This window comes from Erpetoichthys calabaricus, chromosome 3 (genome assembly GCF_900747795.2).
Source record: "Erpetoichthys calabaricus chromosome 3, fErpCal1.3, whole genome shotgun sequence".
In the NCBI taxonomy this organism is placed as follows: Eukaryota; Metazoa; Chordata; class Cladistia; order Polypteriformes; family Polypteridae; genus Erpetoichthys; species Erpetoichthys calabaricus.
In genome coordinates, this window is record NC_041396.2 from 153609066 (window position 1) to 153632333 (window position 23268).

General features: G+C 37.2%; 1 protein-coding gene across 3 annotated transcripts in view; it reads left to right on the forward strand.

The window, feature by feature from the left end:
• ipcef1 (interaction protein for cytohesin exchange factors 1) overlaps positions 1-23268 on the forward strand; it is a 315976-nt gene that overhangs the window by 107982 nt on the left and 184726 nt on the right. For all 3 annotated transcript variants that reach the window (XM_028797427.2, XM_028797428.2, XM_051925198.1), the window contains exons 8-12: positions 5285-5353; positions 11793-11939; positions 15126-15250; positions 15626-15822; positions 19707-19796. In XM_028797427.2, coding sequence (XP_028653260.1) covers positions 5285-5353; positions 11793-11939; positions 15126-15250; positions 15626-15822; positions 19707-19796 — 628 coding nt within the window. The remainder of the gene's footprint in view (positions 1-5284; positions 5354-11792; positions 11940-15125; positions 15251-15625; positions 15823-19706; positions 19797-23268) is intronic.

Below are 23268 nucleotides of genomic sequence, written 5' to 3' on the forward strand. Positions count from 1 at the left end.
TTTGGTACCATGGTGCTATACAGAAAACATGAGACTTTAACAAGTAGGGCAGAAATGAAGTCAAGCACTCTAGGCTGGTTATATTCATGCATGTGTCTAGCAATGGGAAAAAATGCAAATAAAAATCTGCTCCTTGCACTTTTAGGTATGTTGGTGTAAATGATTGTCCTTAGATTATTTAACATGTTTCAAAGAGTGCCAAGAACAATTTCTGGTACATTATATCTCAGACATCTTTCAGACTGTCTGACTAGTTCTTTTTTTGTCACAGTAGCTTTCCCATTTTAAATTTCCTTATGTTAAAGAGCATTGAACTGAGAAAATGTAGAACTGAGCCACAGTTTCAGTATATTGTTCTAAAATAAATTCAGACTATATCCAGCTGAATGACTGATACATGAAAGTGAATAAAGTTTTTTTAAGCTGCTCCATTTTTAGAAAAAGCTATTGTTTTTTTTTTTGGCTGTTTTCATTCCTTTAACCTTTTTGAAAAACAATTCAGGACAACAGTTTATCTTGGAAATAATCTGGAAGTAAAAATGTTAGCACCACATATTCCTACCTTGTTTGCATGTGTAGAACATTGGTTATTGAATTGCAGATGTCCGTTTGTATTAAACAGCAGGAAGTACACTTCACGACCACTTGCATTTATTCTCTTCAAGCTTTGTTTTTATTTTAGTTAGAGGGAAAGTTGCATCATCTCAGTAAACTATAAAGATGCATTGAACAAAATATACAGTAGTTTAAATATTTACTTCATTTACTAATAATAAAAACCTTCAAATTTTAGTACTCAAGTTTAATATGGAGAAAAATGTTTTAGTATATGGGAAACACCAAGGTGCAATTATTAGCTCTAATTCCTCACAGCTACAGGGTCCTGGGTGGGCTTGGGCAATATAGTGGTATTATCATTGCAATATTTCCAGCTTTGACGCACAATTATTATTTTTGCTTTGAGATAATAATCAGTAAATGTTTACTTTCTCATATAACAAAAACTTTCATATGTAAGCTACATGAACATGCTAACTAGGAATTAGAAATCACTGGCCAACTATCTGAAGATGGATTATTTGTTTGCACAGAAGAAAACTAATGCAGTTATTTGGTAGTTTTTTTGGTTTTAAGCCAGACGAAAAGGGGAGCAAATTTAAACAAATGGGCTATTTCTATCGGCATATGGAAGAGAACCTGGTTGATGGAGATCACGCTACACTTGATGCATGAAAAAATTAAAGAAAAACACACATCTGTGTTACAGCTTATAATACAGCAAATGTAACTGCAGCTGTAAGACAGCCGGCCTGGCCTATACTACTTTGACCACAATCTTAATGTCACTGTGACAAACTCTTTAAATGCTTCCAACATTAAAAGTTGTACAGACTATGCTCTTTTTGTGTGCTGCAACATCACAAGTGTTTTTTTTACATAGCCGATGAAAGAGAAAAGATCCTTACATTGCTCAAGCTGAACTTGGCCTGCTGGAAATTTCACTCATTACAGCAGCTATCGATATAAGATATTACTGTATTGGTCTGTGAATGCTGCTCTTAAGCCTGTTGCTGAGTTGACAAATGTTCAGTATTATCAGAAGAAGACTATGTACCAGTTTCTTTATTGGTACCTATTAGGTTTGTACCGATAAGCAATTTCAATGGCAATTGAAGATTGATTACTTAGATCACCAATGGACATTCCTTTAGCCAAGGAGTGGAACCACATGATTAAACATATCGTAAATACACTAGGCACTTTTATCCAAGTTATGTTCAGTTAGGCTGTAAATATAATACATTTACTTAACAATAGAAAGTTTAAATGCTTCTTTAGCAGAAAAATTCAAATCTAAATACCTTTTCACTGGCAAAATATAAATAAACAACCTGACAGTGTCCTCTGTTGTTGGTTTCAACATGGCAGCAAACCGTTTTGTACACTTTTATGTTGTCTGTTACAGCTGACATTTAAATTTGAGTACAGTGGAGACAACCTGCACATACAGTACACAAAGAAAATGTGAAAATCAGTCAGTCATTATCCAACCCGCTATATCCTAACACAGGGTCAACAGGCGTCAGCTGGAGCCAATCCCAGCCAACACAGGGCGCAAGGCAGGAACAAATCCCCAGGCAGGGCGCCAGCCCACCGCAGGGCACATACCCACACACCAAGCACACACTAGGGACAATTTAGGGTCACCAATGCACCTAACCTGCATGTCTTTGGACTGTGGGAGGAAACCGGAGCACCCAGAGGAAACCCACGCAGACACAGGGAGAACATGCAAACTCCACGCAGGGAGGACCCGGGAAGCGAACCCGTCTCCTTACTGTGAGGCAGCAGTGCTACCACTGCACCACCATGCCGCCCTTGAATGTGAAAATTCCATGCAAAAAGTAGGCTCAGTGCTGCACAGCACTGCAAACCATTGGACCAGCATGCTATGCTATTAATCTGTTTGATTAAGGAAGTAGTAGGGCGCATTAGAATTGTCATTTCTTATCTGTTTGGCACAAGATTTGATTCTAATAAGTTTTTTTCAGAGACTCGATCAAACAGCATACTGTCAGGTCAAGTGACAGATCTACAGTACATTGCCTCAGAGTTAAGTGTTAATATGTGCAATGTTGTGGACTGATTAATATCCTATGACCCCAGACTATATTAAGCCAGTTGGAATGTGGATTCATAGATCAACAGGAAAGCTTGATTTTTTTAACAGTCACAACTTGCTAGTAACTTACAGTCGCACACCTTTGCACTTTATCCAGCATTTTTAAAATTGTAATTTCCAAAAAGTGACAAAGTGCTTTTATTCCATAATAAATATCAAAACAGAGTCCAAAGTGCAGTGCATATGGTTTCAATAAATAATCCATAAAAACAAGTGTTCAGTGGGGATAAAAGCAATAAATAAATCCTTTAAAATCAGAGGTTAAAAATGCAGTCGCACTCTTCATGATCTTAGCATGCCTCCTTATCTTATTCTCCCCGGCTCACCCATAACTTGCGTAGCCGGTGAATACCCCACAGCAACGAGCTCCTTTAGGCCGAACTCCGTCTTGACTGCTTCCGGACATTGCAGCCAGACCGCCCGATGTCGGCTCTCCTCCCTTCATCTTTCGTGCTCACGTAGTCGCTCCTCAGATCCCTCGGGAGGACACCTGCCTTGCTCACCCCACTCACCCGAACATTCAGTGGGGTAGACTTGCCCCTACAGCACCACAACCAAACGCTCCTTCGCAGGGCCCCAGCTCATGCTGTCTCCTCCTTACAGGTTGCCAGATCCTCCTGCTAAGACTGCCTTTCACTTTCTTTAACCTCTTTTTCCTTCTCTTCACCTTGATTGATCTATCCATCTTTTTCCTGCTGCCGACCCGTATATATACACATCCTCCCGTGCCTCCGTGGGCACAGCATCTTAATTACACGGCGCAGGAAGCCAATGAAGCAATTGAGAACGATCGCACCCACATGTGCAGGTGCAACTCGCTCCAACTACCTCATTAACTCCCTGTGGTCATGCAATCGCACCCACGGAGAACGACATGGCTATACAGATTTAAATTAACCTGGTCCTTCTTTTTAAAGCTGTGGATCCTCTATACAAATATATATATATATATATATATATATATATATATATATATATATATATATATATATAAATATAAATAGTTTACTGTCAAATAATGCAAAGAGTACGCGACACGTGTCACAATCTGATTGTATGGGTGCTGACTTGCTGACCAACCACAAGCGTTACCTGGTAGGTAACCACCCATACAATCAGATTGTGACACAGACTACGAATGCAATGAATGTAATTACCCCGATCTACATGCTGTCGAATGAATGAACCACACGCTGTGGTGCAACGTTAGAGGCTTTGCCTCTGGTGCTGACGTCCGAGGTTCAATTCCCCGAGAGGGGGGTGCAGTGAGTGTGTACGCCTGATGAGCCCAGAATTAGGGCGAAACACGTGTCGCGTACTCTTTGCATTATTTGACAGTAAACTATTTCAAACATTCTATGATCTGCTTCTCACAACTGAGGGCATCGTGGCAGATGTTAGCCGACTTGCTGACCAACCACAAGCGTTACCTGGTAGGTAACCACCCATACAATCAGATTGTGATTCAGACTACGAATGCCGTGAATGTAATTACCCCGATCTACATGCTGTCAAATAAACGAACCACACGCCGTGGCGCAACGTTAGGGGCTTCGCTTCTAGTGATGACGTCCGAGGTTCGATTCCCGAGAGGGAGTGCAGTAGAGTGTGTACGCCTGATGAGCCCAGAATTAGGGCGAAACACGTGTCGCGTACTCTTTGCATTATTTACAGTAAACTATTTCAATCATTCTATGATCTGCTTCTCGCAACTGAAATGAGGGCACCGTGGCGGATGTTAGCCGACTTGCTGACAAACCACAAGCGTTACCTGGTAGGTAACCACCCATACAATCAGATTGTGACACAGACTACGAATGCAATGAATATATATACACACACACACGTTTGGCATAATATCCTGTTTGCCTTACTATTGTAAATATGTTTGAAATAGTATCAGTCTAGTATTTCTATACATTGTGAGTTAAACAGTACCGCTAGTACCTTTAAATCAGGCTGCCTTTCACATGTTGAATGATGGGGAACGTTCTTATATGTACTGTTACTGTTGCTACAAAGTTCTCCAATAATTCATCTATGAGTTCTTGCTGGTTTCCCTGAAGTTTAAAACACAAGGGCACAGCTTGGGGGCTTTTTAGTCTGATAAACGTGAAAGTTTCTTTGTTATTTTTCAGAAGCAAATTAAATAAATAAATCTTGATGTATTTATTTTTTTTTGCAAGTGGTAAAGATAAATTTTAACTCTAGTATACAGTGGCTGGAATTCATTAAGATGTGGAACATGTGCTTTACAGCATATGATTCTGAAAGTATGAGCTCATAACTATAATAAAGACTACACTACTAGGGAGATCTGGTTAAGAATGCATTTGACTAAACTAATGTGATTAATGACACATCATATCTCAGAAAGACAAATAATGGCAAAAAGTCTGTTCCCAATTTAGTTTTCAACTATGAATAACTTGCAGGTCAGAAAGTTGTTACAGTGCAAGCTGTATAAGTGAGCGTGCTATAAACTGTGAGGTGGTGGCCAAACCATGCAATTGTGTTTTTCTTTTTTGCAGCATGCATTTTCACTCTTAAATCTTGAGTAATAAAAATGTATGAGGTAACTTACATAGTTCTGTTTTTCAGTCTCCAGCTGACCGAACGGGAAAGATCCATGCAGGTGATGAGGTGATACAAGTCAACCGCCAAACAGTGGTAAGTTTCTGAAGGACAGGGAATTACCTCTTAATTTTCTTTTTTGAATCAATACGTACACTTGCAGTATATGCTATGTAAATAAGCCAGTGGGCATACTTTATTTTATATGTTGATCCCAGCTTGTTGCTTTTAGGTACATCAGTGACGTGTTGTGCATCAGTCAAAATTTAGGTTCACAAACTAGATACGACTCGTGCTTTGTGGTTCTTATTCATGAATAGGGTACACGACATGAGATATTACAAAATCACAAGTAAAAGTAAATACAACCCTGCTGCCATTCAGGACGTGCAGGTGTAGGTATTTAAGTGAGCTTTAGTTTTCCTAGGGCACCACTGTCTTGACTATTCTTTTAAATGTTGAGTTTTGATTTCATTCTCAGTTCTAGGAGGCCTAGTCCAGGTTTCATCCCATATCTTCCCCCAGAGTTTGTGTACATTAGCCACATTAGTTTTTCCTTTGCAAGGATACTGTGCTTTAAGGGGTAAGCTTCCTTCAAAAGGCCTTCAGCTTGTATATAGTAGGGTTTTCCTTGATTGCAATAAACACCCCCGATTCAAACATTTTTTTTCAATTCAACTAAACATCAGGGCATCCTTCCTTTACCTACATGCTCTTCAAAGAGGAAATAAGCTGAGGCTTATCACAAGTAAGGTACAAGAACACTGCAGATCTAGTAATTTCTCTAGTAATATTCATGGAACCCCTTTAAAATGGAATTCATTACCCACAGGGACATACTTATTCTGTCAAAACAATCTCTTATCTGCTAACCGGCACTTTTTTTTTATCAGAATTTTACTTGGAAATGAATGCACTTGTCAGCTCAGGCATAACTGATGCATCTCTCTTCAGTGTCTATGGCATACTGTTGGGCTTTTGACCCTTTGCTTACTATTTAGTGGCATTGTGTCCTTGTCTGCTAGTTTTCTATGATGTGGTATTTTTTTTCAATTTAAAAAAAAAATGCAACCAGAGATGCAAAATCATGGATCAGATCTTCATTTTTAAAATTTATTAAAAATAAATTACTTCAAAATTGCTTAATTGAAGAACACAAACTGCAACCAAATTAATGCTTATTAATTTATCATATATATTACCTAGTCATTTACTTGAATTGTAGAAAAAACTGAACATTTCTGCAGAATAACACTAGTTGTTTTAATCTTCATAGCAAATAAAAAATGAAACAAACTTTACATTCTCCTAAGGGTGTCAAATAGTATGTTTTCCTTACATTGTTTTGTAAACTTGGGCATAATTATAAGTAAATTATATAAGGAGAATACACTAGAAGCATATCTAAATTATTTATTAATTCCTAAACTTTAATATTGCAATAAATGTATTAGTGAATTATTTTAGCATTACATTTATTTTAAAAAATGTCTACATGTATTCCTTTGTTGTGGATTATTTAACACTGTGCTTCTTTTTAGACTTTAAGGATTCTAAGTTAAATAGTTTGTGGAAAAAAAAGAAGTTGATTAGATTAGCTTACCTTGCCCACAGGCAGTAGATAGATACATAAAAGGTTTGTTGTTCCTGTATAATTTATGAATAGCTAATCAGCTGTTGGGACAAAGTAGTGGTTGTGGAAGGCAAGGAGGTCCTCTTTCAAAACACTTACTATCTGCTGATGACCTAAAAGATTACATGTTGCCAAGAGCATTGTTTGATCAGATAAGTTGGCATGGGTGTCCCCTTTAAAATTTTGGTAGGAGAAAAAGCATTATGGATGGCAAATAGATGACCAGCACATTTGAGAAGAGCCTGGTAAAAGTAGTAAGTTCATAGTGGGAGTGATGAGTCAGTTATTTGCCAATTAAAATGACCCCTTATTAGGCACACTTTATTTTTATTTTTTTATCTATAACCCTAATAGTCCTGTTTGAGCATATATCTGTTCTGTTGCAGATATTTTTAGGTAATTTTGTTAGCACACTGGTATAGAATTTTTGTGTAAGTAGCACAAAAGTTTATTCCACCTCATTAGATTATTTTTGAATTCTGTATTCTTTATCTAATAAAATTATACTAGTTGTATTTGTTATCACTATTTTTAGGTCTAACCTGGTATTTCAAGATGTTAATTACCAGCAGTGTAGTTTAGAAGACAGTGTTGACATATTACTTTAAAGCAGTATGCTGCTAAATCACATGTTTATGTAGAGCTGTTAGAGACTATCACTTAGCTTTCATTTTCCATTACTTTACACTGTGCACAAAGGTCATCTTAAATACTGTATATTTCACTTAAAAGGCAACTGAGTTCTCATAAAAAGTCACCTATTCATTCATCCATGAGTGCATTTTTGAACCCACTTCTTTCTTTATGGTGGCAGGCTCTGTCTTATCCTGTGAAGCAGTAGCTAAGGTGCTTGTCTTTTTCATTGATCTGTTGCTTATATTTCAGAAGTTTATAGTTACAAGTTATCCAAACATGTAGGATATATCCATCTGCTCTTTGACCCCAAGCTGGCCTTTAAACAGGTGTGATGAGTCTATTCCATCTGCTTTAGAGATGTGGTTGTGGTGGATATAGTTTTACGCCACTGCAGCACAGACACGTGTACACATATAGGCCTAATTTAAAGACCATAACAAATGTAATATGCGTGTTTTTGGGATGTCGGAAGAATCCAAAGTATTTGGGGACATTGGGAGAGAATATGCTCATTCAACACAGATTGGGACTGGGTTTAGTGTTGAACTCTGGCTTGATCTTGCACTTGCTCCACTCTGTTTTTATAGAAAAATTGTACAGAATCCTAGCAACAGAAAAGAAAAACTCGCTAAAGGTATTTTGTGAGTAATGTCACCTGTTCTTCGTCATATTCATTATTCAGAGAACAATGCCTTTTGTAATGTCAAGATGGTTCATGCATTTTACTGCTGGTTTTCTAGTACATTGAAGTCTGTAAGTTGTCACTGCTACTTTTTAATATTATGCGACAGGATGCCCAAAAGCAACTTTGATCTGTTTTGGTTAAGAAATATATTTTTTTTATTAAACACATTTGGCAGGTATGAGTAGGCTACATAAAATAGGAGTTATTGCAAGCAAAAACTAACGCCCAAAAAATGGTATGGTTTCACAGCTGACTGCATTTGCCAGATTCCTGTTTATTTTCATTTTGTTAGTTGAAGTGTGCTGCCTGTTATGTTGTAATGGTATCACCACAATAGTTGTCAATCGCACATGCTAAAGGATTTCTTACATGCATGTAGGTGCCAGTGCTGTAGTGACGTTGCAACAGTGTTCAGAAGGGGTAAATCCACAGCAAAATAGCTAAAAGCTTTTCCTAAGCTGTTTTTGAAACTTGTAAATGTAATCTTTGTTATGTTCTTTACTGGATATTGCAGAGATTTGTTTGTTTATGCTGTATGACTCTTGTTATCCATTTACACCCACAGTTTCTTTTTTGCTTCTTCCTTCTATTTTTGTCTTTTAATGTGGTGTTTGTCTTTTTTTTTGGCACCATTTAGCATTGTCTTAGTGAGATTTACAGTCAGAGCTCTCCTGGTTCTCACTCATCCACAAGTTTTTTCCCTTTTGCTTAAATATACCCTGATGACTCCTAGGACAGAGACCTGAATGTTGTGGGTCTTCTTCATTTTAGTAATTACTTGAAACTAAATTATTATTTTCTTTAGTCTTCTGGCCCAGCAATACCCTTTTAAGGATCTCAGACAGCCTGTGACTTAGAGCATTTATCATCACATATTATCTTTGTTTTTAATGTACAGTATGTAATTTGGTTAATTTAAGCAAAACTTTATTTTGTACATTGCCCTCATTTATTAACAAAACTGCTTATGTGAAGACTGATGGCTTGGTTTTTATTCTAAAACAAAACCATCCCAAATTTTTCTTTTGACATACAGCATTATTTATGTTAATTATGGATACATAAATCATAAGAATTATGCACAAGTCTCTATTTGGTATTGTAAACATCACATGTTTTTGTATAAATGATCATCTCTATAACCATTCTTGCTAGAGGGCAAATGTGATATTATGCTGTGTTTTTGGGCATCCATAATAGCAACCCAGAAAAGCCAACTGCTTTAGAAGATTTCTCTGTGCCTGTATTTACATTCACTTTAAAAAATAACTTTTAGTTTCAATGTAAAGTACAAAGGACCCTGTGTAATACCTGGAGCTTAGAGGTTTTATGTATTTCATATGGAAAGGTTCAAGTTTAAATGTCTTTAAAAGTTCATATAAAAATTTCAAAAATCAAAGTTTTGATTGCAGAAGCAAATTTGTAAGACCATTAGCTTGCTGGTGGTAACTGCTGTTGCTTAATCAACTGTAATATTCTATTTCTATTCTATTTCTTTTATAGCAGGGATAAACTGTATACAATTAAATCCCCCCCGATTCAACAGATGAAATAGTCAAGTTTATTGTCATGTGTATGTAGTACTGTTTGTACTTGCATGTCTCCTCAAAATAATTCACAAAAATGTAATACCCCAAAAATATACATTAGTTATCATGCAACACACACACACATACCATATATAGATACATATAGATATACAATAAGTAAATGGAAATATTACATTACACATGGAGTGACGCAGTGGTAGCGCTGCTGCCACATAATAAGGAGACCAAGAATAACATCTCGGGTCCCTCCTGCACGGAATTTGCATGTTCTTCCCGTGTCTGCATGGGTTTCTTCCAGTTTTCCCTGTTTCCCCTACAGTCCAAAGACATGCCGGTTAGATGGTTTGGTGATGCTGAATTGGCCAGTGTGTGACACAGTGATGAATTGGCATCCTGTCCAGAGATTGTTCATGCCTTGTGCCTGTTGGATACTGGAATAGGCACCATCCCAGAACAACCCTGCTTGGGATTAAGTGGGCTTAGAAAATGGTATGGTGTATTACACACTGCCTGTTGTGTTACAGTATTTGTTCTTATGATTGACTGTTCAGCAACCTTATATTTTATGTATAGAAAGTGTTCCAAAATCTGCATGTGCGAGTGCCAATGGACTGTATCATTTGGCAAAAAAGAAAAGTGAGAAAAGCGGCTGACATCTTTAATTATCCTATTTGCCTTTCTAGTGCAGCGAGTGTAGTACACTATATGTGTTGAACAGAAGAGAGCTGCATGCTTTTAACATTGTGCTTCCTTCACCACCCTGTGTAGTGCTTATTGAGCGGAGCGGGTGTTGTATCAGGATGTGAGGCAGCCAGTAAGGATAGACTCTGCTGTGCACCTGTTGAAATTTGTGAAAACAGATGGAGAAATGCGAGCGATCCTCAGGCATCTGAAAACAGTGACACTGGAGGGACTTTTGACAAGAACCAAGATGTGTTGCTCCAAGAAATTTAAAGCTGCTGTCCCTCTCAACTACATCACCTTTGATTTAGATAAAAGTGGGCTCTGTCTTCAGTATTCTAAAGTCTATGACCAGTTGGTTATACTTTAATTAAGCGTGAGATTGTTGTTCTGGCACCACTGAGTCAGCAGGTAGACCTTTTAAATCCTTCTTGTTGATCAGGCCTACTGTATAATGGTGATGGTATTAGCAAATTTAATGATTGAGTTGAGCTATGTCTGGGCTCGGCACACTACCCAGTGGAGTACCTGTATGAAGCGTCAGTGTGGAGGATGTCATGCTACCAGTCCTTGCATGCGGAGAACTGTTGATTAGGAAGTCTAATATCCGGTTCCAGAGAGGAACTGAGTCCTAAGTTGCGGAAGTTGGTGGTCAACTTTGCTCAAACACTTAAATGCTGAGCTGTAGTGTATAAACATGACTCTTGCATAACAATTATTATCTGGATGTGCCAGGTGTTATGAAGTGCAAGGGATACATGAACTGGTTGTAACAATATGCAAACTGGAGGTGATTATAACTATCTGGAACATTCTGTTTAATGTCTCCTAACACTAGTCTCTAGCCATAGATTAAGGTTGTCAACATGTCTCTTGATTTGTTGTTTAGTGTTCACATTCACATTCGGGGTCATTAACATCCAGAGTCTATTGGCAGTAGTAGCTGCAGGAATGAATATTGTGGAATGCAAGTCTGTCACTGGGCATATTTAGTCTCATTAGGCAAATTTACAGTCGAACATTCACCTCAAGTGCAAGTACCCAAGGAATACCAATGCAAACATTTGGAGAACATGCAAACGTCATTGCAGCTAAGAATCCAAATAGTAACCAAGTGCTTTAAGGAACCAGAAATAAATATGTAATCTAGTATATCAATTGGAATTTTACCACACAGGTACAAATACGGAAATCAGCTATTCAAATGCAGGAATAAAGATAGTTTGGAAATCGTAATATATAATTCTACCCTAATCATCAGTAACATGGTATAATTGGTCACCAAAAAAGGTTCTGCTGCAGGGCTTATCTTTAATTTGATTGAGAACGCTTCTCTCTGTTTGTAAATAGGTTGGGTGGCAGCTCAAAAACCTTGTTGGAAAGTTGAGGGAAGATCCCAGTGGAGTTGTACTCCTCTTGAAGAAGAGGCCCACGAGCACACCAAATTTTACTCCTGCTCCCTTGAAAAATCTCCGGTGGAAGCCACCTCTTGTGCAGGTAACGTATTTTGGAGGTGCCATTTGCTGAGTTATCTTTTGAGAACCAGTGCCATGCATTTGGTATTATACTCCTTCAACATATTGCTAAGATGTGCAAGTTGTGGCAGGTTTTACAATCCACCCAAATCCTGCCTGAAGCAGGAAAAAATGTAATAAAACAAGTAAGCATTGTGCTTGTCATAGAAATTCAGCTGTGTTGTGAAAAACAAGTATAGTTTAGCATAATGACCATAAATCTCCCTTGAGTCCTGTCTACTCCTGGTGATTTATGTCAGCTTTTTGGAATTCTGCAGCAATACTTTTTGAATGATATGGTAGGAAAAATAAATCCAAATGCATTAAATTAGCATTGACTAATAATGAAAAGCTTTAGAAGGTATATTAAATTTATGAATTTTGCTATGTTAAACTGTGTCTCAAGTGCAGTTAATTTTAAAATGATTTGTTTGATATTAAGCACAAAATTTAGGTATGTATAACCTGCTAAAACTAAGACTCATTGGGAACTTCAAATTAAGAGCAAATGTTTTAGGTAAACTTTCTGTGAACCTGAGATGAAATGCGTGAGTCACATTAGGAGTATTGACTTTTTACTTTACAGTGTTGTCTTTGGCTATATATCTGTGCCAGCATATTATGTAGCTAAGGCCAAAAAATGGTCTGTACATGTGACAATACTACTACAGTACTACTTTTTTCATGGGCCAGGCAAGCATATCTGGTATGATTCTTTCCCCCACTGAGTCAAACCATCTGCCTGCAGTCTTAGTAATTACTTGTCTGCCTCTGGTATAAGTCGCCTGTATCTTAACGCAAATCACTTCAGGCACTATGCATCAGAGAATCTCTAAATGTTATTAATTCTGTCTAAAACTCTAGTCTTACATTAAACCTTGGACTTTATCTCCAGTAAACATTATTATGTTTAAGAAAATGCCCATTTCCCTGCTGTATGAATGTTGTATGGTCTATGCAAGACTTGACCTGCAATCAAACCAAAATTATAAACTAATTGTAATAAATTGTTTCGTAATTAATTTTGAAACATTTTCACTCTATTCTGAAATAAACTCTAGGCATGAGTTTCCAAAGAGAATCTGACTTTACTAGTCCCCACAGAAAATAACCAGTAGCATTCCTACACTTTTCAGTTAAAAGTAAAACATGCTATCTAGCCAGCATAACAGAATGGTGCATATCCACCTGCCTTCAAACTGAAATAGATGCACAATGACAACACTTAAGCTACACATCAGATTGTTGTACATCCATAACAACTGTCAATTAAAGCAAAAGTGAAGCGTGCTAAACATTGCCGAGTTTGTCACTGTTTCACTCCAGAATTCTTAAAATAGTCACTGCAAATGGTGTAATAGTTTGTTATCCATCTTGAGCATAGCCCCTGTTGCACTCCCCAGAATGTGCTGCATAATTTGTATGTATTTTGTCTGTTTAACTGGTTCTGGGTGCGCAGTAATGAATCCACATTACAGTGGAACCTTGGTTTACGAGTAACTTGGTTTACGAGTGTTTTGCAAGAAGAGGAAAAATTTTTAATAAATTTTGACTTGATAAACGAGCGAGGTCTTGCAGTACAAGTAGTATGTATACGCTTTGTCTGTTGAGCGTCATGTGATCACAACTGAGCTAATGGTTCTTCTCTCTCACTGTGGGATTGTGGGCAATCGTCTCCTATTCTCCGTCTGAGTCGGCGTACCTCACTCATATAGTCAACATCCGTACGAGCGTATACAGTATACTACAGCATTGTGACTGTGTATGTGTATGTGCTCGCTCGTGCGTGTGTGCTGTGACGTGCGAGTCCCTGTCTTGCACCCTAAAACACGAAGCTGAGTCTCCGTACTTTAGCAACACAAGCTTTATTCAGCTTGAAATAGCAACAGTGCGGTTATTTATACACAGACACAGCAGTCAGGCAGGGCCCTGCACATTTATAATGTTCCTTGTTCCTTGTATCACCCATCGACGGCAGGCGCTTATAGCATGTCCGCGATCTTTTCGGATTCGCTTTTACGACAAACTGTTACAGCGCTGGGAGACTTCGATTGCTTTGGGACGCTCTTCCGCATGTTGTCCCGTTGGGTGCAATCCCACAAGAGTTTAGAAACTCACTCACACCAGCCATGATTCTTGTCAAAGGTAAAGTGCAGGTTAATTTGTTTTATGTATTTTTACTTTATATTTTGTATTAATCATTTTTATATGAATAGTTTTGGGTTGTGGAACAAATCATCTGAGTTTCCATTATTTCTTATGGTGAAATTCACTTTGATATACGAGTGCTTTGGACTACGAGCACGTTTCCGGAATGAATTATGCTCGCAAACCGAGGTTCCACTGTACTTTGAAATTCTGATTTTACCAACTGTACATGCAGGAAAAGTGCTATTAAAAGGGAATTAACATTCACAAACCCACTTAATCAAGTTCAGGGTCGTTCAGTTGGACTTATTACAGCAGAACTGTGTGGAAGGCAAGAAACAGTCTATGGGCAGCGAGCCTTTCCATCATAAGACCCACTAATGTGGACACACATAGACACTCTCCTTCATATAGGGGCCACTGTGGAATCATGTCTGCATACATGTGAAGATGCAGGTGGAAAAGTGGAATACCTGAGGAGTACTCATTCAGATGTGGAGAGAACATTCACACTCCACACAGACAGTTTAAATGAAAGCAGAAATGAAAACCCAGGATGTCTGATTCATGATAGAACTATGCACTGTATCTAAGAACAGAAATTGTTAAGGTTATTGTGACTGTTGATACATAACCACTTTATTACCTTTGCAGTATATAGTTATAGAAATGATGATCATCAAGCTATATTTTATTAGCCTGGTGACTGCAAAATATTTATACTTAAAATATTTATTGTAGAAGCATTTTAAATATTTCAGCGTACATTAAAATTAAACCTGGGTTTTACATTGCCTCAACAATGAAATATTTATACCTGTACTTAATGTGAAACATACTGCTTTTCCGTTTCCTATTCAGCTTCTGTTCCATTTAGATTTTACAGTGTATAAGGATTAGAAATATGTTTTTAAATTTGTTTCTTTGGCAGTACAGTTAGTTTTCACACTTTTTTGGGGGAGGGGGTTAAATGTAACTCTGGAAATAGATTTTGTGTTTTTTTTTTTTCTCAAAAAATTAGACAAGCCCTTCTCACACAACAGTTCAGTCTCCAGAAAGCACAAAAGATTCATCAATGAAGAGAGAGAAACCAGCCATTCTGGACCTGTACATCCCACCACCACCTGCTGTTCCTTACACCCCACGGTATGCAAATTCCCAGAATGCGCCAAACAATAAGCTCATTATAGCAAAGCAAATGCATTGGATGCCTACTTGTTACATATGCTAAACGGTGTGATTGGATCATTTTTAATTGGTTTTGATGATGTTTTGGCTTCATGTGTTAATATTTTTTCTTCTAATTAAGTAGCACACTATTAAAATTTTGCTTGCAAACATTTTTTACTATAGTGTATGCAAGAAAGATGAATGCAATCTCAGCTGAAAGTTTTCATTTAACTGTTAGAATAATAAGGCTTTGTTGTGTTATTTTAATGTCAGATGTGCTTGCATGTGTACTGTCTTGTGACATCCTCTTTATTCTCTTGCCTTCTTGTTGTCTTGTTACTTTCTTTAAAGTGATAGCAAAGAAGGTCCTTCTGTAACAGGAATGTACAAGAGTCCCCTGAGGCAAAAAGGATCAGAGTCCCCCAACTCTTTTTTGGATCACGAGAGCAAACGTCGATTCACTATTGCAGACTACAATCAACTTGGAATGTATCCTGTTGAAGCAAATGTTTTGCCTGCAAAGATGAGAGAAAGAAACCAGTCCCAGGGTTAGTTTTGGAAAAAAAAAATTTATTACTGATTTCCTGTTTCTTTTTCCATTTAAATTTAAAGACCTGCACAAATATATCTTGGATTTATGTTGTTTATAATGGCATACATGTACAGAACATGCATTATTTTAACTCTTAAGTTTTATACTCCATAAATTAAAGATTGTAATGCATTTTTAAATGTCTATGGCAGTCTTCACAAGTAGTTGCCAAAAATCAAGTTTCCTTGAAAGTGTAGAGAATGGAACCCACTGATGTAATAGTTAAACATTTTTATATTTAGTGCAACTTCAAATTCAGCAAATTATAGATTTTGAAAGGAGTTTCCTCATGATGATGAATCATTATATCCTTTTAGAATTTTGAAAATATGGATTTCAGTCTTGCAGTTAATTAAAATCAGTAGTGGCCCTTCAAGTTAACAGAAATTACTTTATCAAGTCACCTGGGTTGTTTATTTGTGTGTAGAAAACAAACTGCTGTGCACCAGATGTGGATGATTGTGACAAGATTACGATTTGGAAGATGTCACTGTATTGCTGATCATAGACTAGATCAGTTGTGGAGTTTGAACAGTGGTTTAAAAATATGCAGAATAAATGGCAATAAATAAAAATTTAATAGGATGAAATTTGTTAGGGGCCATCCATCCATCCATTTTCCAACCCGCTGAATCTGAACACAGGATCACGGGGGTCTGCTGGAGCCAATCCCAGCCAACACAGAGCACAAGGCAGGAACCAATACCGGGCAGGGTGCCAACCCACCGCAGGACACACACAAACACACCCACACACCAAGCACACACTAGGGCCAATATAGAATCGCCAATCCACCTAACCTGCATGTGTTTGGACTGTGGGAGGAAACCCACGCAGACACGGGGAGAACATGCAAACTCCACGCAGGGAGGACCTGGCGAACCCAGGTCTCCTAACTGCGAGGCAGCAGCACTACCACTGCGCCACCATGCCGCCCTTGTTAGGGGCCATTGTTCATATATTCTTTTGGACAGTGCTGGTGTATAACTAAAAGAATAAAAGAGGAATAATCATTTCCATTTTTATCATTTCTATGAAGCATCACACAAGATCCTTCATGCTAGTGAACTGTTTGTTATTTTTTTGAAAAATACTGCTGCCCTAAGTCCTCTAATTTTTTTTAGATCTTTTCTCATTATGTCTACCAGGATGTGCCCTTCACTTTACATGAAAATGCCCTGTTTAAGGTTCATCAACATCAAAGTACTCCTTTGAATTGATTTTTTGTATTAGGTTTAATGAGTCTTAATTTTATTTGTCACTTTCATTTGGTGTTTGGAAATTATTTAGGTTTTCTCCAAATTACTTGTTGCATTTCAGTTTTGTATTAAACAGTAAATTTCATGTTTTTGCAGTCATTAATTACTTTCTCATGTACACAGTATAGAGAAAGTATAGGAATCGTGAAAAAGTTTGACCTCAAGGTTTTGATGAATCTTGACGTTTTAGACCCTCCTGCGTCCAAAAATACTATTTTTGAAATTGTGTGTAAACACAATAACTCAAAAGCTTTGATCTAGTTCAATGAGATTGTTTTAGACCTGCTCTATATCAAAAATAAGGAATACTATCAAATTTTGGGCCACTAGGCAACCAGAAGTGGTACTTTAACTGAATACTTTCACAAATTTTCAAGTAAACTATGGTTATAATTAAAGATAGACGATTCAAATTTTGTATAGATATATATAATGATAAAAAAACAAACATGAAATTTGAGAAAAATTACTCAACCGGAAGTAGTATTTTATTTCAACAACCATTTGAATTTTTTGTATCATGGTAATATAAATGTGTATATGATATTAAAAACTGCATTCAATATAATGCATATTCTTTCAATTACTATTATTAATTTTATTTTACTTTATACATCATCAGTTAAACAATAATGCATAAAAACATTGACCATGCCATGTAAATATAAAGATGTAATGAGAACAATAAGCTGCTACGTGCCTATCATGTTCCTGGTAATGCATTTAATTTTATGATTTTTTTATTATTTCTACCATCATTATCATAATTAAATGTAGCTAAATGCAGTTTTACCTATAGCAAATTATTGCAACAAATATTATATAATACAATTTCTTTGTTTTTAGGTGACTGTAATTCTTTTTACTTTGTTTGTAATCTAGGTAATGCATATGTAATCATGATAAAAATTCCACCACCGTTTTTGACCTCCCTAAGTGCGAAAATATAATTTTAATATAAAGTTTGATTATAAAGAGAGATAAATGATTGTGTATCAATTAGTTATGATAAGAAACAAAGAGATATGATATTTGAGAAATATTGTGTAACTGGAAGTTGTTCTGATGATTTTTTTCACAGTCATGACATGCATATATTCATCTGCTTCATAAACATGTGTTATGTGAGGCAAACAATCATGGACAATCGTGGGAGTCTTTGGAGCACAAGAAGATAACTGAAACAAAAACCTTAGTATTTACCAAATATGTCCATTTCATAGGAAAGTTTCCAGTTTAAAACAATGTACTTTACACATTTCAAGAATGTTGATTGGCATCTGACTGAAATTAAATTTAGCTCATTTTTATTATGGCTTCTTGTTGCAGTCCTTCAAATTGTCCTCTTTCTTTAATGGCAAAGGTGGGATTTTCATGTTAATGTGTGATGTAAGAGCTGTTAAGCATTGGTGTTAAGCAATATTGCCACTGCTGCATTCAATAAACTTTTATTTACTCTAATGAAAGTTATCGGTTTCGTACTTCCAGCTTCCTTTGCGTCTTCCAATTTAATTTCAGAAAAAATAAAAATGTCTCCAGATCGCTGCAACAATCCCTCAAATTTCACAGTGAAGTTTTCAAACAAAAGCATTAGTCCTCAGTAGACATTCTCTTACATTTTCCACATGCACACTAGTAATCTTCAGTTGTCCTGAGCCTCATTGTATAGGAACAGACTGTAAAATATTCCTCTCTGCTGTGTAAGCACCTCATTGGTATATTCTAGTTCATATGGGTATGGTTCAGCAGTGAGGCTAAACAATTCCTCATCTTTATATACTGTAATCAGACATACAAATGCCATACCTTTAAGAGTTTATTTGTTCAAATCCTTAGGACAAATTTGTAATTCACTGAAAACAAGTATAGTCCAAGTGCTTGAATTCCTATCAAACAATGACTGATTGTGGAAGGGGTTGCTACTAGTTTCCACACACCAGGGTTGAATGATTGTCATGTTTGTTTGTGGGAATGAAGTGAAATGGACAGCTGGAATTCTTTGAACATTGTGGAGTGTGACTAACAAACTTTTTTTTATAAAAATGGCATCCATATGCCCTTTTTCTAATGTGTGTGCTGTCATCTTGAGAGAATGACCCAGCAACATTTGGGGGTTAACTGCAGCTTTAGGCAGCGTGCACGGTTAGTTTGACGTAATTCTGTTCAGTTTCTGAGATGTTTAACAGTCCCTGGAACTTTTAGTTAACTGTGGCTTGCATACTAAATGCAGACAGACGTGCCAAACCTCATGAACTACTAACCAGGACCATGTACAGTACTTAACACTGTACGAGTGAGTACAGTTTATCAGTCTTCAATCTCGGTTATAGAATCATTATTTTATATGACATTCCACACAGAGTTCAAGCAAACGAATCTGCAAGAAAGCAGTAATGAATAGGGTGAAATAATTAAACAGTGAATTAAATAATGGCTAGAGCTAGGAAAAAAATGTATGTAGTACAACAAACGCTTAGAGAAAAGCTGCTGCAAATATATGTATTTCTTAGTGCTGTGTGTAAACAGAAAAGGAGCAAACATTGAGACCTCTTCTGAGGACATTTCTTTTGTTCTGATGCAGGAAGACCTCGTCCTCTGTCTATGCCAGTGGAGAGCAGCTGGTTGGGCGCTGTTGATGCATACTCCAGGGCTTGGGCACAAGGCAGAAAAGGTATAGTATTATCTGCAACTAACAGAATTCTCATTGTACAGTTACATTTACTTCTTTGTAATTTTAAATTTTTGAACCTCATTTTAAATTCCGAAAAAATTGTATTCCAATTTGTATAGCCTGTAGCTTTAGTTAAATTTGTACAGCAAATTTAAAGCTTTGTAGTTTTAAAATTGTCTTTTCTTTTAAATTATGAAAATTTTGCTTTCAACTGTGTATAGCATTTATTTAAAAGTGTTTACTATTGTTCAACCTTTATATACTGTACATAAATATAATTTAAATGTGGCAGGGTTATCGAATGAATCTTTGTTCAGACAAGCATATTAGTGACTGGAAAAGGAACTCTTTGCTTTACTTTAATAATCTCTTTAACTCATTTTTGGATTTTACCAAATTCTTATCTACGGTTAGTAAGAAGATTCATAAAGTGTCTCTTTCCCAAAACCAACCCACCCCCACCACCAAAAAAAGTTTAAATACCAAATGACCCTTACAGTTTTCATGAATGCATTAAATCTGTCATTTTCTTTAACACATTGGACTCACCAACCTTTACTTGATAGTAACACTTGAGGCTGTAACTGGTCATTAATAATGACTGCAGTTATAAGTAAAGAGTAATTACACTTGTCACATTGGCACCCCATCCATGTATTTTCCAGCCTTGCACCTAATTCTATCTGCCATGTATTCCTTTATTTATGGGTCAGATTCAGATTATGGATTTATGGATATCAATATCAAGATGGCCTATAGTGTTGTTTTTTGTGAGACAACTTTATTCACAAGATGTTTGGCAGACAAGAAGAAGCCATCAAATTTATAGTAAGTTGTCCCACTGTCTCCTCTGGGTGTTTTTTTTTAAATTGTCAAGGTTTCCACTTCATAACTTGGTCATTATACCCCCATGACTTTGTTTTAAGAAGTGTTTTAATTAAAAAAAATATATATTTTAATTTAATTTCCACAGGTATCTCAAGTACAGTGAAACCTCGGGTCACGACCGTAATTCGTTCCAAAACTCTGGTCACAACCCGATTTGGTCGTGACCCGAAGTAATTTCCCCCATAGTATTATATGTAAATTCAATTAATCCGTTCTGGACCGTATGAGCTGTATGTAAATATATATTTTTTTAAGATTTTTAAGCACAAAAATAGTTAATTATACCATAGAATGCACAGTGTAATAGTAAACTAAATGTTTACTTTTTTTGCTTGGACTCTCTCAGTCGCTTGCGCTTTCGCTCACTCATGCTCTCTCTCTCTGTCTCTCTCGCTACACAGGGAATGCACACAGAGAGACTGAACATGTGCGGAAGGGAAACTGGCTTGTTCGTCACCAGAGTGTGTGGTTGTGAACAGATGCAAAAGTTTGGCGAACTTTTTGGTCGTAACCCGATTTGTACGTGGTCTGAGACGTTCGTGACCCGAGGTTCCACTGTATATGGTTCTCTATTTCACTGAAAGAATTATGCTCAATGAACATAATCAGTACTTCTGCGAGTTTAGAAGACCTGGGATGTCATGTATAAATGGTGCGTATGCACAAAAATGTTGCATACGGCCATTTTCACGCTCACATTGCAATGTATACAAACTAAACTTGCTGTAAAGCCACGCACATTCTCATGGCAGCTTCCGGAGCCCCCAAATTGCATATGCACATTTCTGCTCAGTTTTTCAAACTGGCAGCACCCAGAGTCAAAGCAGTGCTACTGCTTCTGTGTGGTCTCCCATTTTTTCAAATTCACATAAGATTTATCAAATATATCGAAATTAACTGTATATAATTTACAAATTTAGTTCACATGATTGTAATCATTCTGTAACAATATAATGGTGCACAGAATGAACAAACTATTCCAAATGCCATAGCTACTTTAGTGTTAGTAGTCTTATTGCACCACTCAGAGTATTTCAACCCATTGTATGTGTGTGTGGTATCATAGCTGCATATGATCGGAAAGCTCTACAACGAGTTGTGTCAATAGTGCAGGTGATTATTGGGATACAGCTTCTAGCCCTGGAGGGCATTTATAGCACATGGTGCCTAAAGAAAGCCACCAGCATCTGCATGGATTCCACTCAACCATGCCACAGTCCATTTGAACTCGTTCCTGCCTTGCACTTGATGCTTTCTAGGACTGGCGCGTCCCGGGATGGACTGAGTAATTAAACATGCATGCATCCATCCATCCATCCATCCATTTTCCAACCCGCTGAATCCGAACACAGGGTCACGGGGGTCTGCTGGAGCCAATCCCAGCCAACACAGGGCACAAGGCAGGGAACCAATCCCGGGCAGGGTGCCAACCCACCACAGGACACACACAAACACACCCACACACCAAGCACACACTAGGGCCAATTTAGAATCACCAATCCACCTAACCTGCATGTCTTTGGACTGTGGGAGGAAACCGGAGCACCCGGAGGAAACCCACGCAGACACGGAGAGAACATGCAAACTCCACGCAGGGAGGACCCGGTTATGGAGATTTTTCAGTGTTCCAGAAAATTTTTTAAGAAATGGCATTCTAAGCTTATAGCTGGCATTACATTTATTACAGAGCTCATTGGGTGGCGATTGGTTACGTGGAGAAAAAAAAACCGAAGGACAGGAATTGGGCATTGGTTCGCTTAACAGAAACAGTACTGCTGCATTAAATTACTCCATTTAGGGTCACACATGTAATGTAATATATTTTGTGTGGAGATCAGTGCCTGCGCACGCCTGTTGGCAGAAGAGAAAGTCTGTTTAAGAAGCACATAGTGATTAATGACTGGGTCAGGGAAAACATTCTATTTTAGTTACGATGGGATTTGAGAAACTCTAGTAAATTAAATATTGATTTTAAGGTGAAGTTTACGACGTTCTACTTTAATGACAAAATAAACTACAAGATTAAAGTGGAAATTTCTTTTTTTTTTTTTTTTTTTCTTTTTCCCTAATTTTTTTGATTTTTCTCTATGCCTTAATACGCTTCCGAATGACACTCGTGACGGTAGGCTATGACTTGCCTTTTCACCTTGACTTTGACATCTAACCACTTCTTTTTTTATTTTGGGCATTGTGTGACTTTCTGAACTTGAACTTTCGAGTGTCTCCACCATGCTGTATCACTCTATCACTTACCTTTTGTTGCTTATAACAATGCTTAAGCTAACAAATGGTATGTTTTTCCTTGCCTCCACTTCGCATTCACTGAAGGTTTTTTTTTTTTTTTTTTTATGTGCTTTTGCCATTGTCTTTTCACAACATGCTGAATGTAACAGGCTATTTATATTAATTTGCATATTCCAAGGAATCAGGGTGAGGCAGCAGGCCCATTACTTTTCATGCTGACTGGGATTTATGGAGCTGAAGTGTGTGGAAGTTGGCTTACCACGAATTTTGTGCTCCTGAATTTTTTTGTGCTTACTCACATTTACACTTTTGTACGTATGACGTTTTAGTGTGAATTCTT